Source organism: Odocoileus virginianus, chromosome 23, assembly GCF_023699985.2.
Source record: "Odocoileus virginianus isolate 20LAN1187 ecotype Illinois chromosome 23, Ovbor_1.2, whole genome shotgun sequence".
Classification (NCBI taxonomy): Eukaryota; Metazoa; Chordata; class Mammalia; order Artiodactyla; family Cervidae; genus Odocoileus; species Odocoileus virginianus.
The window spans coordinates 23,529,196-23,545,120 of record NC_069696.1 but is presented as its reverse complement, the minus strand read 5'-3'; the positions used below and the strand labels follow the sequence as shown (position 1 = coordinate 23,545,120).

At 36.6% G+C, this 15,925-nt stretch overlaps 1 protein-coding gene across 5 annotated transcripts in view; it reads right to left on the bottom strand.

The window, feature by feature from the left end:
* Positions 1-15,925, bottom strand: part of PIK3C2G (phosphatidylinositol-4-phosphate 3-kinase catalytic subunit type 2 gamma) — a 440,932-nt gene that overhangs the window by 329,924 nt on the left and 95,083 nt on the right. For all 5 annotated transcript variants that reach the window (XM_070453682.1, XM_070453686.1, XM_070453683.1 and 2 more), the window contains one exon: positions 1,008-1,130. In XM_070453682.1, the coding sequence (XP_070309783.1) occupies positions 1,008-1,130 (123 nt within the window). The remainder of the gene's footprint in view (positions 1-1,007; positions 1,131-15,925) is intronic.

Sequence of the window (15,925 nt, the reverse complement as noted above, 5' to 3'; positions counted from 1 at the left end):
CTTCGTAAATCAGTCTTTTTGAACTTTCAAGACTGGTGCATTCAAGGTAATAGAATCTATGCTCTTCCTATCCATACAGATAAGGAATGCATGCAGTCACTCTCTTTTATGAAGTTTCATATGTACTGAAGTGTGTTTAGAGGCCTGAGCTCACATTTCTATTTTGCTGCTTATTAATCGTCTATACACAGCACTCTAAGCATCAGATTTTAATACTAAAATAAACAGTAAAATACCAGTTTCAAAGTATTGCTGTGAGGATTAATTGAAATAAAATAAAAATTAAATGAAATGAAGTAATATATAAGTGAAGATATCATTGCAAGTCACTATCAAGTATTAGTTATTATCATCAGCAGTATCATATCTTTTTGACTTTATCACTGCTAACCTAGTAATAAGACTGAACAATTCATTGTAACCAGATGTCCTAATCTTTTTCTTAGGCAATAATCACATATAATCGACATCAGATTTCTGAGATTTAAAAAAAAATCATATAGTGCTCATTTTTATAAATGGAAAAACCAGGAAATCATTATAGAATGTGAGATCATCAAAGCAGTGTGCCTTGAAGATTCAACAAAAAAAATCACAAAAACTGATCTCTTCTTTCCTGCATAAATGCTTGTCCAAGCAAGCATGGGTGCCTGCCTCTGCATACACTGATGTGCATGAGAGCCATTAATAGTCTATACAAACACTTGCCTGTGAATATTATTATATAAGCACATTCAACTAGGTAGGACTGTAGGGTAGATTTCAGTCTCATTTGAAGGTTATATTGTAGTTACACTTTGAAGGTATAAGAAATTTCCTTTTAATTAAATCATTTTGGTATAGTAGAATTAGGTTTTCATTACCCCCAAATGTTTGAAATATATATGAACAGCAACACATGCACACACTTACACACACACATACGTATGTACCAGTTAGTCAAAAGTCTTTCACTCTCCTTAATTAATTATTGAAATAATTGTTGTGTAATAAATAAGTGTATTTACCTTTGCTTTTCCCTGAAGAATAAGATTTAGTTCATTTACAGCATCTGTAATTTGTTTGGTCTCCACACATCCCAGAACACTGCATATATTTTTTACTTCTTCGATAACATTATCCACATTTTGCTGTAGATGAAAAGATTGATACCTTTTAGTTTATTGAAATCTAGAGGACACTGATATATATTTAAACTACCTCTCTACCTAGGAAGAGGAAACGGAATAAAAAATGATTGTTTCCATGTAAAAGATTCTCAGGACTGGTTACCCTGTGATCTAAGCATGATTTGCATTGAGTGAATGCTGAAAACTAAGACTATCAGTCCTAGTTGATATATATCAACTCTAACATTATCTGATATAAAATGGGCGAGAGAAGAGACAGAGAGAGACTGAAAGTCTCTGGTTCCTGCAAAATACTTGGAAAACCAGACAAGTTATAGCAGATCTGTGTAGAGTGCAGAATACATTTATTTTTGTAAGCACTGTACACAGGGCAAAATTATTAAAAATCAGAGTTCAGAACAAACTTGGGACAATGAAGTTTGGTACTGGAGGTGTTAGGTAATCATTTGATTATACTGTATTTTAAGCTTATGATGTTTCAAAAATAAAATCACTGATGACAAGTACAGTCCACAGAAATGACCAACTATTCTTAAAATCAAAATTACTGTCTCTGGTTAAGATAGTTATACACATTTTGTGTCACAGTTCTAAGAGCTTTTAATTTTTTTTTTAATTTCTGAGGTTTCACATGTTCTTAAACTTAGCTTTCATTAAAAAAAAACTGCCCTATTTTGAACTTATTCTTTTTTATTTTTTATCAGTAATTGTTGAGAAATCTTTTTTTCTTTAATCCTTTGCTAATCATTTTTAACTCTATAATATTTTAATGTATTTTATCTATATCACTAATAAAGTTGGCTTTTCAAAACACATTAGCTCTATCAAGTCTAGAATCACATTCACTCCAATGGAGAATTTCAATGGAGTTTATTTCACGAGAGATGGAAAAATTTTTTTTCACACAAAGATATGAATTTATAATACAAAAGATTTTAACTCTACTTATTCTAGATCATTTTCTTATCAAAATATTATCAATATAAAGACAAAAAAGTGGGTATTATATTTAAGAATATCATTTTGCGTCTTTTGTGGAAAAATAAAGCTTTTTAATATATCTCCAGTACCTTTTATAATGATTTTATAAACATTGAAAACTGTTGATAAAAACCTAGAAAGAATGGCTAATTAATACTATGAAAGAGACAATCAGGATTCCAAAATTGTCAACAGACTTGATTAGTGAGCTAAAAACAAAACAAAACAAACAAACAAAAAAATGAGCTTAATTGGGTTCTTGGATCTTAAGTCTTCAGAGATTAAGAAAATATAACTACTCAGTTATAACATGGGAAGAAAAATTTATTACTAATGCATGTGGAAAAAGCTCAGTTATTTTATTTATGTGTGAAATAAATGAGTCCACATTGTGATGTGACTGCCAGAAGAGCTACTTTATTATTAAATTGAAAGATATGTACTCTCCAGAACCAGAAAGTTAGAGCTCAGCAAATGTATATAATCTGAACTGAGGTCAGTGTTGAGTATCACGTTTGCCACTGGACTTAACACATGAAGTTTTTCCCAAAGAGAGCAATCCGACTATTAATATGATATGAATATACTTTTCTGAAAGAAATAATAAATTCTATTTCCAGCTCTGCAATAGGGTTACATGTGATAAAATCCTGATTCTGTCCTATTCTACTTATGGCCATTATCAAAATTATTTAACTTCCATGGATCTGAATTCCCTCATCTGTAGAATTGGAACAATAGAAATTACTTATTATGATTATTAAATAATAATTAATTATTACTATTTGGAGAAGGAAATGGCAACCTACTCCAGTATTCTTGCCTGGAGAATCCCATGGACAAAGGAACCTGGTGGGCTACAGTCCATGGAGTCGCAAAGAGTCAGACATGGCTGAGTAACTAACACACAATACACAATTATTATTAAGGTTAAATAAGATAAAATAGGAAAAGTCCTTGGCAAAGAATGTGGGCTAAATTTTAGTTAATTCATTTTTAATTAGTTCATTTTTATCCATTCAAACAGATTTTTTGGTTTATAAGAGAAATCAGACACTGTTCATGCCCAGGTAACTAATAAGATAAAAATTAAGAAATATTAAAACTATGAGAGAGATGTGTATCAGGTTTTGAGTGAATGAATTTGCTTTTCATTTGTACATTCTTGGTAGTTATGAGATACATGTGAATTTGTTGAAATTCATGATATATTACTAGTTGAAGTGCAAATGTTGGGTTGACTGGGTCACTCAATAACTAATTTATTTCATCTGTTATTGTAGTCTTGTAGTGCCTCTTGTCTGATCTATTTATCTCATTTGATCTGCATAAAAATTCAGAAAGATAAATATTTCATTTTTGAGTCACCACAATTACTAGAATATGTTAAGTGAAATGTTGCCATTGTAAAATTTGCTTGTTGACTAACTAGATTGAGTGCAACAGGGATACTGGATTGAAGATGTTTTCAAAATTTCATACTTGGAAAACCAAGACAGAGTGCCATGAGTTATGGCAAAATAGGAAGTTTTGGTGGAATTGTGATATGTGTATATTTTTGATACACAGAGCTTGAGTTGCCAATGGAAAAACCAAGTAGACTCAGCCTCTGGATGTTGGGAAATGCAGCAGAGTTCTAGCTCTTGCAGCTGTAGGGCTGAGTAAACATGGACACCTTACACACACACACACACACACATACACAAACACACACACACACACACACACACACACACACACACAGTGTACACATATAAACATTAGCTGAACCATAAGAAAAGATGTAAATCCAAAGTTTAGCCCAAAACCAAGATAGGATAAATCTGTGGATGACGGAAATTAAATGAGGGAATTTAAAGGCTGAGCATTAACTTCAACATGGATATGTCAGTAGCCTGGGAAAATGTCAGTGGACTTAGATACGGGTGTTTACTGCTTAGAATGGGACAAGTGCTGAAATTTTAGGCCTAAACCTATTGGTTGAGGTAGGAGAAAGGACAGACCTGGGACTGAGATCCCTGACACTGGATTGTCACCTGCAAAAATGTGGAAAAAACAGTGCCTACTGACCAGGAGAACATTTGAGGAATTCTCTGTCAACCTGGGCATTGCGTAAGGAAAATGATTACCTGAGGAACTGTTTTGTGTAGCTATGGGGTATTAGTTTGCACTACCCTTAGCAGGAATATATGCTAAACATAAGCCAGTGTTGTTACTATTTTGGACTCAGGCAGAAGCAAATGCAAAACTTTTCTGACCCCAAACCACAAGGGCTTTGGGTGATCCATCATGAAGTATTCTACAGACACAAAACAAAAGAATTTGTCCCTGATTTCAAGAGATGACAAAGCTTAGATTTCAGTGTTATTTTCATAGAGGTGATACCTGACAAAGAAATTGGATTTGATTGTTCAGAAGGAAAATATAAATAGAGGAAGTAAAAATGGAAACCGGGGTATATAACATTTCAGAACATTTAATATTTAGATCATGAAGGAGGAAGTATGGGTCACAGTTGGAGCACACAAAGTTTTGAGACATAAGCCATAAGACTGCAGTTTAATGGGCATAAAGGAAATATAATAGATGGTACTAGGAAGTTCCAGTTTGGAAAAAAGAAAAAGGAAACACAATCACTTTCAAGTATATGATGACCTTTCAAGTAAAAAAGGGATTAGATTTACTGTAAGTTCTGGAATGATAAATTAGAACAAATGATTGCACATTTAGGGAATTTCATTTTGGCTCAGTGTGAGATATTCATTTTGGCTTGATATTTTGGAAGAATTATTTTTTCCCAAAATTGAGTAGGCTGAGTAGAGACTTCTTCCACATTACAGGTGTGCAGGCAATCGGGATGTTTAGAGGAAATTTTTGCATTAAATAGGAGTTTGAAGTAGACTACTTTAAATTCTTTCTAACTCTATGGATTAGTGAAAACTAACAATACTGCTGTGATGTTATTTCATGTGCTCTATTCTAACCTTAGAAATAATTGATGTATCATAGACTCTGAAGGAGCACCAGTCTAATACTTTAGAGATGAAGCATATTTGTAATGTATTCTGAACACTGGAGAAGATTGGTGACAGTCTCCTCCTCATCTTTCTTGAAAACAAAACTAAACTAAGAGCATAAGGTTCATGTCCCTGACCCCATTCCCTTAATTTAGCTATGAGGGAGACCAAAGTAACAATGTATTTAAATAGCTTGCTGTTTTCCAGGATTTTTAAAATAAATCTTAATTAATTTCTATTTCTGTTTACATACTAAAAATTATCAAATTTAATTAGTTATCAATTTATCAAATTCAGGAGACAAATTGAGAATTTAGAATTATCTTTATTCCAGGTTCAGCAGTTAGTGCTATTATAAATTGCTCCTTAAAGATTAAAAATTGAAAAAAAAAAGATTAAAAATTGTCTTTGGAGTTTCATTTCAGCTAAAATGTAGAACTTTGGATCCACTGTAAAAATAGAAAAAGGCAGATAATATACAAAGATCATAATTTTTCCTGACTGCATTAGAGATTTGAGGTCAAAAGGTGACCAAGTAGACTAAATTCCAGAGTGGCAGGCCCTGCCAAGGGGAGATGGAGCACAAAAATGTCTTTGGCCTTTGGCAGAGCACAGGAGAACAAGATGACCACTATATAAAAGGGTAAGAATAAATCAGCCAAAATTTCAGCAGATTCTTAAAGGCTAGATGTGAGTAAGCATGTCAATTTGAAATATCTGGGAGTTCAAGAAACAAGGAGAGTTAACAGTCATTTGTAAGCTCATCTTGGACACCTACCAGTTGTTCAGGGGAAATAATGAAGACGGTGCAGCAAACTGAAGGTCCATTCATTGGCCTTCTAGGGGAAACCCTATTTCTGTAGATCTTCCTCTTATAAGAAGCAGAAACTCTAAGCTACTGGTTTATGATACTAGAAAAATGACAATATGAGAGGAGACAGATATTTTCTGTGATCCTGAGCCCAGGCAAAAATCTCTTGCTTTGGAGGAAGGGAGAAAAAGCAAACAGCCTGCCTCACAGGGACAAATGGGACATGGGTTAAGATCTTTTGCTGGTGAGAGAATGGTTGAAGCAAAAACCTGTTGTTCCTGGGGAAAAGACTGGGGACCCTGTATGGAGTCCAGGATCTCACATGGGTACCAGTCCGAAGTCAGGAACCACTAGGAGAAAGGACAGAAAACTGTCTCCTGTACAAGATTAAGTGCAGATATAAGGTACAGTTTGGCTGCCAGAAAGTTCCAGTTTTAAGGCAGAAATGCTCAGACAGTTCCAATCCTGAGATTCAAAAGCACAGCCTAAGGCTGTTGTTGATCATTACCTGAAAATTCCCTCTACTTTAATACAAAAATGAGTCTATTTTGAATAATAAACAATAGCAGAGTACACTAGGAGAGAGACAGTAGTGTTGAGAGAGATCGTCTCTGTGACCTGGCAAACGGGCTGTTGAAAGCTGAGGAACAGAGAAAAAGATTCTAGTACTGCAGTTGCTCTATATTAGTATAGGTGAAGGTAACGAACCATTAGGGGAATTTGAAGCCTGAAGTGCCCTGACTATAATGATAGGAAGAACGAAACACAAAGTTAAATCCAGACTAAATTTACCAACTCTACATACTAACAGAAGAGCATTGCCCCATCCAGGTATGAATACCATTAACCTCAGTCTCTAGTATTGTTCTATATGGGATGTTTAGGACTCAATACAATATTGGAATCTATACCAAAAAACCAAGATATAACAATCTATTGTCAGTAGATGAGACAACTAACAAAACCAAACTAATAAATGACCCAGATGTTAGAATAATCAGACGAGGACTTTTAAGTAACTATGATTAGCGTGGGACAGGACATAGTGGAAAATGTAGACGACAGGCATGAACAGATGGGGATTTCAGCAGAGAAGTGAAAACAATGCAAAAGAGGCAAGTGGAAATCATAGAAATATAAGCATATACTTGATACTAGAGATGAAGAATTCTTTCAATTGATTGAACATCAATCTGAGCATCAGATTGAACACAGTGAAGTAAAGTATCAGTGAAATTGAAGATAGATCAAGAGAAACCATCCTACTGAAACACAAAGAGGAAAATGACTGGGAGGAAAAACCAGTACACACCATCCAAACCTGTCAGAGACATTTATGCATTTGGAGTTCTGGAAAGATAAAAATGGGGGAGAGACATATTTAAAGAGATGGTGGCCAACATATCAAAATTCATAGGCTGCCACTAAAAGTTAGAGGGAAATTTATTACTTTAAACTTTGAATGATTCTGTGTTATTGAATTAGAAGAAACCGAATTTATCATAAATCCTTCCCATAAGGAAAATTCTATAAACAGATGGTTTCGTTGGTAAATTTTATCAAACATCTAAGAAAGAAAGAAAACCAAATCTACACAAATTATTTCAGAATGCAGAGTCAGCCAGAGGGAACATTTCTTAACTTATTTTATAAAGCTAGCATTATTTCAATGTTAAAATCAAGCCACAATATTAGAAGAAAAGCACAGACTGATGTCTCATAAACACAGATGCAGATAGCCTTAACAAAATATTTGCCAATTGAAGCCAGAAATATAGAAAGAGTTCTAAGTCATTACAGTTCAGTTCAGTCGCTCAGTCCTGTCTGGGGTTTTTGCGACCCCCGGGAATGCAACATGCCAGGCTTCCCTGTCCATCTCCAACTCCCACAACTTGCTCAAAGCAATCCATCGAGTCGGTGATGCCATCCAACCATCTCATCCTCTGAGGATGAGGATCTTTTCCAGTGAGTCAGTTCTTCGCATCACGCGGCCAAACATTGGAGCTTCATCTTCAGCATCAGTCCTTCCAATGAATATTCAGAAAATTTCCTTTAGGATTGACTGGTTTGATAACCTTTCAGTCCAAGAGACTCTGAAGAGTCTTCTCTGACACTAAAGTTCAGAAGCATCAATTCTTTGGCATTCAACTTTCTTTATAGTCCAACTCTTACATCCATACATGATTACTGGAAAAACCACAGCTTTCAATAGATGGACCACTGTTGACAAAGTAATGTCTCTGCTTTTTAATATGCTGTCTAGGTTGGTCGTAGCTTTTCTTCCAAGGAGCAAGCATCTTTTAATTTCATGGCTGCAGTCACCATCTGCAGTGATTTTGGAGCCCAAGATAATAAAGTCTGTCACTATTTCCATTGTTTCCCCATCTGTTTGCCTTGAAGTGATGAGACTGGATGCAATGATCTTAATTTTTTGAATGTTGAGTTTTAAGCCAGCTTTTTCACTCTCCTCTTTCACTTTCATCAAGCAGCTCTTTTAGGCTGGTGTCATCTGCATTTCTGAGGTTATTGATATTTCTCCCAACAATCTTGATTCCAGCTTGTGCAGTGTTTCTCATGATGTACTCTGCATATAAGTTAAATAAACAGGGTGTCAATATACAGCCTTGACATACTCCTTTCCCAATTTGGAACAAGTCTGTTGTTCTATCTGGTTCTAACTGTTTCTTTTTGCCCTATATACAGATTTTTCAGAAGGCAAGTAAGGCAAGTATTCCCATGTCTTTAAGAATTTTTCAGTTTGTTGTGATCCACATAGTCAAAGGCTTAGTCATAGTCAATAAAATAGAAGTAGGTGTTTCTCTGGAACTCTCTTGCTTTTTGATGACCAACAGATGTTGGCAATTTGATCTCTGGTTCCTCTGCCTTTTCTAAAACTAGCTTGAACATTGGGAATTCTCGGTTCACATAATGTTGAAGCCTGGTTTGGGGAATTTTGAGCATTACTTTGCTACCATGTGAGATGAGTGCAATTGTGCGGTAGTTTGAACATTTTTGGCATTGCCTTTCTTTGGGATTGGAATGAAAACTGACTTGTTCCAGTTCTGTGACCACTGCTGAGTTTTCCAAATTTGCTGACATATTGAGTGCAGCACTTTTACAGCATCATCGTTTAGGATTTGAAATAGCCCAAATGGAATTCCATAACCTCCACTAGCTTTGTTCATAGTGATGCTTCCTTAGGGCCACTTGACTTTGCATTCCAGGATGTCTGGCTCTAGGTGAGTGATCACACCATCATGGTTATCTGGGTCATGAAGATCTTTTTTTGTATAGTTCTTCTGTGTATTCTTGCCACCTCGTCTTAATTTTTGCTTCTTTTAGGTCCATACCATTTCTGTCCTTTATTGTGCCCATAATTGCATGAAATATTCCCTTAGTATTTCTAATTTTCTTGAAGAGTTCTCCAGTCTTTCCCATTTTTTTGTTTTCCTCTATTTCTTTGTATTGATCACTGAAGAAGGCTTTCTTTTCTCTCCTTGCTATTCTTTGGAACTCTACATTCAACTGAGTATATCTTCCTTTTCTTCTTTGCCTTTAGCTTCTCTTCTTTTCACAGCTATTTGCAAGGCCTCCTCAGACAACCATTTTTCCTTTTTTGCATTTCTTTTTCTTGGGGATATTCTTGATCACTGCCTCTTGTACAGTATTATGAAACTCTGTCCATAGTTCCTCAGGTACCCTCTCTATCAGATCTAATCCCTTGAATCTACTTGTCACTTTCACTGTATAATCATATGGGATTTGACTTAGATTATACCTGAAATGGTCTAGTGGTTTTCCCTACTTTCTTCAATTTAGGTCTGAATTTTGCAGTAAGGAGTTCATGACCTGAGCCACAGTCTTGTGGCTCCTGGTCTTGTTTTTGCTGACTGTGTAGAGCATCTCCATCTTTGGCTGCAAAGGGTATATCAATCTGATTTTGGTATTGACTGTCTGGTGATGTCCATGTGTAGAGTCTTCTCTTGTGTTGTTAGAAGAGGGGTTTTGCTATGACCAGTGTGTTCTTTTGGCAAAATTCTGTTAGCCTTTGCCCTGCTTCATTTTGTAATCCAAGGCCAAACTTATCTTTACTCCAGGTATCTCTTGACTTCCTACTTTGGCTTTCCAGTCTCTTATGATGAAGTACACATGTTTTTTTGGTGTTAGTTCTAGAAGATCTTGTAGGTTGTTATAGAACCATTCAACTTCAGCTTCTTTGAGGCTGAGGCATAGACCTGAATTACTGTGATACTGAATGGTTTGCCTTGGAATGGAACAGAAATCATTCTGTCATTTTTGAGATTGTATTTTGGACTCTTTTGTTGACTATGATGGCTACTCCATTTCTTCTAAGGAATTCTTGCCCACAGTATTAGATATAATGGTCATCTGAGTTAATTCACCTATTCCAGTCCATTTTAGTTCACTGATTCCTAAAATGTTGATGTTTACTCTTGCCATCTCCTGTTTGACCATTTCCAATTTACTTTGATTCATGGACCTAACATTCCAGGTTCCTATTCAATATTGTTCTTTACAGCATCGGACTTGACTTCCATCACCAGTCGGCAGGTGGATTCTCTACCATTAGTTCCACCTGAGAAGCCCCTCACTGTGTCTATAGTAGTGCAAAGATTTTTCAAAAATTGAAAAGAATAAATGAGAAAATCATACAACCATATGTATAGGTACAGTGAGGGGCTTCCCAGGTGGCACTAGCAGTAAAGAATCTGCCTGCCAATTTCGGAGACATGAGTCTGATCCCTGGGTTATGAAGACCCCCTGCAGGAGGAAATGGCAACCCACTCTAGCATTCTTGCCTGGAGAATCCATGGACAGGGCAGCCTGGCAGACTACATCCCTGGGGCTGCAAAGAATCGGACTTGACTGAGTGACTGAGCACACATACACACATAGATACAGTGAAGCCTGAAGATGGCATTAAATTGCTGCAATTTCATTATAAAACCTGAAGGATGAGGAGCTGAGTCTTCTGGATGAGCCAAGAAAGTTGTTTCTCAAAATGGAAACTATTCCTAGTGAGGACACTGGGAAGACTTTTGAAATCACAACCAAGGATTTAGAGTATTAAAAAAAAAACTTAGTTGATAAGGCAGTGGCAGTGTTTGAGAGGACTGACTTCCAATTTTGAAAGGAGCTCTACTATTAGTAAGGTACTATCAAACAGCATTGCATGCCCCAGAGAAATGATTCATGAAAGGAAGAGTCAACCAATGTGGCAGACTTCATCGTTTTCTTAAGAAATTGCTGCGGCACTCCAATCTTCACTAGATGTCAACATCAAGGCAGTATCCTCCATCAGCAAAAAAGATACAATTCACTGAAGGCTCAAGTGTTTGGGTTGATATTTCTAAAGAAGGGAAGCAAAAAGCAAAGGAGAAAAGGAAAGATATACCCATTTGAATGCAGAGTTCCAAAGAATAGCAAGGAGAGCCTTCCTCAGTGATCAATGCAAAGAAATAGAGGAAAACAATAAAATGGGAAAGACTAGAGATCTCCTCAAGGTAATTAGAGATACCAAGGGAATATTTCATGCAAAGTTGGACTCAATAAAGGACAGAAATAGTATGGACCTAAAAGAAGCAGAAGATATTAAGACGAGGTGGCAAGAATACACAGAAGAACTATGCAAAAAAGATCTTCATGTCCCAGATAACCACAATGGTGTGATCACTCACCTAGAGCCAGACATCCTGGAATGTGAAGTCAAGTGGGTCTTGGGAAGCATCACTACAAAGAAAGCTAGTGGAGGTGATGGGATTCCAGTTGAGCTATTTCAAATCCTAAAAGATGATGCTGTAAAAGTGCTGCACTCAATATGCCAGCAAATTTGGAAAACTCAGCAGTGGCCACAGAACTGGAGAAAGTCAGTTTTCATCCCCATCCCTAAGAAAGGCAATGCCAAAGAATGCTCAAACTACTGCATAATTGCATTCATCTCACATGCTAGTAAAGTAATGCTCAAAATTCTCCAAGCCAGGCTTCAGCAATACAGGAACCATGAACTTCCAGATGTTCAAGCTAGTTTTAGAAAAGGCAGAGGAACCAGAGATCAAATTGCCAACATCCGCTGGATCATTGAAAAAGCGAGAGAGTACCAGAAAAACATCTGTTTCTGCTTTATTGACTATGCGAAAGCCTTCGACTGTGTGGATCACAATGAACTGTGGAGAAAGAGGTGGGTGGGCATACCAGACTACCTGACCTGCCTCTTGAGAAACCTGTATGAAGGTCAGGAAGCAACAGTTAGAACTGAACATGGAACAGCAGACTGGTTCCAAATAGGAAAAGGAGTACATCAAGGCTGTGTATTGTCACCCTGCTTATTTAACTTATATGCAGAGTACATCATGAGAAATGCTGGGCTGGAAGAAGCACAAGCTGGAATCAAGATTGCTGGGACAAATATAAATAACCTCATATATGCAGATGACACTACCCTTATGGCTGAAAGTGAAAAAGAACTAAAGAGACTCTTGGTAAAAGTGAAAGAGGAGAGTGAAAAAGTTGGCTTAAAGCTTAACATTCAGAAAACTAAGATCATGGCATCCGGTCCCACCACTTTATGGCAAATAGATGGGGAAAGAGTGGAAACAGTGGCTGACTTTATTTTTCTGCGCTCCAAAATCCCTGCAGATGGTGATTGCAGCCATGAAATTAAAAGATGCTTACTCCTTGGAAGGAAAGTTATGACCAACCTAGATAGCATATTAAAAAGCAGAGACATTACTTTGCCAACAAAGTTCTGTCTAATCAGGGCTATAGTTTTTCCAGTGGTCATGTATGGATGTGAGAGTTGGACTATCAAGAAAGGTGAGCACCAAAGAATTGATGCTTTTGAACTGTGGTGTTGGAGAAGACTCTTGAGAGCCCCTTGGACTGCAAGGAGATCCAACCAGTCCACCCTAAAGTCCTGGGTGTTCATTGGAAGGACTGACACTGAAGCTGAAACTCCAATACTTTGGCTACCTGATGCGAAGAACTGACTCATTTGAAAAGACCCTGATGCTGGGAAAGATTGAGGGCAGGAGGAGAAGGGGATGACAGAGCATGAAATGGTTGGATGACATCACCGACTCAATGGAGATGGGTTTTGGTGGGCTCATGGAGTTGGTGATGGACAGGGAAGCCTGGTGTCCTGTGGTTCATGGGGTTGCAAAGAGTTGGACATGACTGAGCGACTGAACTGAACTGAAGCAAGGAATTATTTTTTAATTATGGTACACGCATTGTGTTTTTTTAAGACATAATGTTATTACACACTTACTAGACTACAGTGTAACAAAACTTTTATACATACTGAAAAATTAAATAATTCATGTGACTCACTTTAGCGCCATATTTTCTTTATTGTGGTGGAATGAAACCAAATCTGAAATATCTGAGGTGCAAGTTGCTAATGGATGCATACTTCTGTGGTGATATGGCAAAGAAAAGTTACAAAGTGGCTTTTCTGCAAAGAATACCTCTTAAGGAGAAGAAAAGAGATATAAAGTGGCACACAGCCAGATTTTAGGATACTGGCAATACTTTGTACCAAACTTATTCTGTAATAAGATTGCCTATTCAGTTCTTTAATTTGTGTGTGTGTACTCTTCATGCATTATATAACTCACTGCACAGATCTTAAGTCATCAGATTATGTCATTATTCTGATGAAACTCTTTACATCTCACTTGAAAGTGAAAGTCAGTCGATCATTTCTAACTCTGCAACCCCATGAACTGTAGCCTGCCAGGTTCCTATGTCCATAGAATTCTCCAGGCAAGAACACTGTCATGGGAAGCAATTTTCTTCAGAGGATCTTCCTGACCCAGAGATTGAACCCAGGTCTCTTGCCTTAGCAGGCAGATTCTTTACCGATGAGCCACCAGGGATGCCCACTTAGGATACAAATTATGTTGAGTAGTAATTATCTTCCTTACTGAAGATCTTTCATTGTTTCTTCTTATTTTTGTCTGGCAGTTTTCTATACATAGGTTTGACTTTTAGTAGTTTCAATCTGCCCTTTATTTCTGCTAAGATAGGTTGCAGTTCTGCAAAGGTGTTTTACTTCCTTTTTAAACTGACTTATCTCCTTCGTCTCCTTGACTTCTCCGTTTGTGACCTTTTAGCTGGTCCATGTTACTTATTCATTTTACTCTATTTTATTATGATTATTTTTGCTCCTTTCCCTCCTGTTATATTCTGTTGTGAATGCAAATCAGTTTTGTGACATTTTTCTTCTGGATTCTATACAATCCTCTACTTTAGTGATGGTGTTAAAAATAATAACTCTAATAGCAATAAAATCACACTTGTTCTTATCTTTTCTTGAACATTTTTAATCTTCCAGCACTATATAATATTAAGCACATTACATCTACTGCTTTGTTAATTTTTAACAATATTATTTTACTATCTTCACTCTAGTAGTGAGTAATATAAACTCAAGGATTGTTGAATTAAAGCTTACCCTGTGGCAGAATGTTTATACATACATTTGGAATCTCTGCTCCTAGACTCTGTCTTTACTGCCACTCTGGTTAAATTATGTTTGAAATTGGAACTTCTGAAAATCCAACAGTCAGTCTGCTTATTACTAAGACAGCTATTGTCCGAAATATGCTAAATATATATTATCAGATCCCTGTGTGCCCACTTTCTTTCTCCTTATAAATGGAATTTTTGATCTCTGTTTAGAGGCTAAAATACTGTTAGATTTTGATCTTGAGGAAGGTGTGAGAAAAGAATTATTCTGCCTTCCTCATTGAGTTAGTTACACCTGAACAATAGAGAGAGGCTTCCCTGTTGGATCCGTGGCAAAGAATCTGCCTACAGTGTAGGAGCCTCGGGAGACTTCTGGCTTTGATTCCTGGGTCAGGAAAATGCCAAGACATGGCAATCTACTCCAGGATTCTTGACTGGAGAATCCCGTGAACCGAGGAGCCTGGCAGGCTACAGTCCATAGGGTTGCAAAGAGTCGGGTGTGATTGAAGAGACTTAGCACAGACACACGTGAACAACAGAGGTGACTTTTTTATTTTTTGTCTGGTTATCTAGTTGGTACAGCCTCTGAGTTATGCGCTTGAAGGTAAGGTGTTTGGAGGCTTTTAGCTCTTTTTATACCAAGCAGATGTTTCATGAAGCCAACCTACATTTTGAAGCATGGATAGATTTTTTCAGTCCAGATCCATTTGGTCTACAATGAGTTCATCAGTTACTAGATTCCAGTGTAAGTTTGTCCTCAGTGATAGGGATTGCTAACTTTCTCTAAAGGTCCTACTTGGCATTTAAATAAAAATTTTGGAGACAATGCGTTAGAGGCTACTAGGAGAAAGCAACTTTGAATCCGAAGCTGATTCTTCCACCTAGATAGAAATCTGGCTTTACACTGCTTTATCCTGGAGATCTACCACTCTGTGTTCTTTATGTGAAAATGCTGTTTCCAATTAGATTGTTAGCAACATGGTTCTGACTTTGATTTCTGTTGATTCCAGTAAGTAAATAGTTTAGTAATTTGTACCAAGTAAGCATTAAGTAGCTCCTCTGGGGAAAATTCTTTCTCTTTCTTCTGTTCTTAATTTCTCCTAAATGTTAGCAATGAATTCTGAATATAGAATGAATACAGAAAACATTCCTTAATTATTAGTAGCATAGAAGAGAGGGGGAAAAAATTGCCAAAAGAAAAAGCTCTATGTAAATTACTTACAAAATTAGCTGTTTACAAGCATAAGTTAGGATGCCCAATCTGAAATGTGTCAAATGTAAAATATGCTAATAGCCATTGCTGATGAAACAAAATATTTGGAAATTTAAGTTATCCATATTATTCAGTAATATTCATGGCAAGTTTATTCAACTTGCTTGTTCGTTATTTTGTCAAATCATATAATAATTCAAGTATGAGATAGGTAAAAACATTGTTCTTCAAATTGTTAACTATTTTCAGTTGATGAAATGCTATTTAATGGACTTGTCAAACA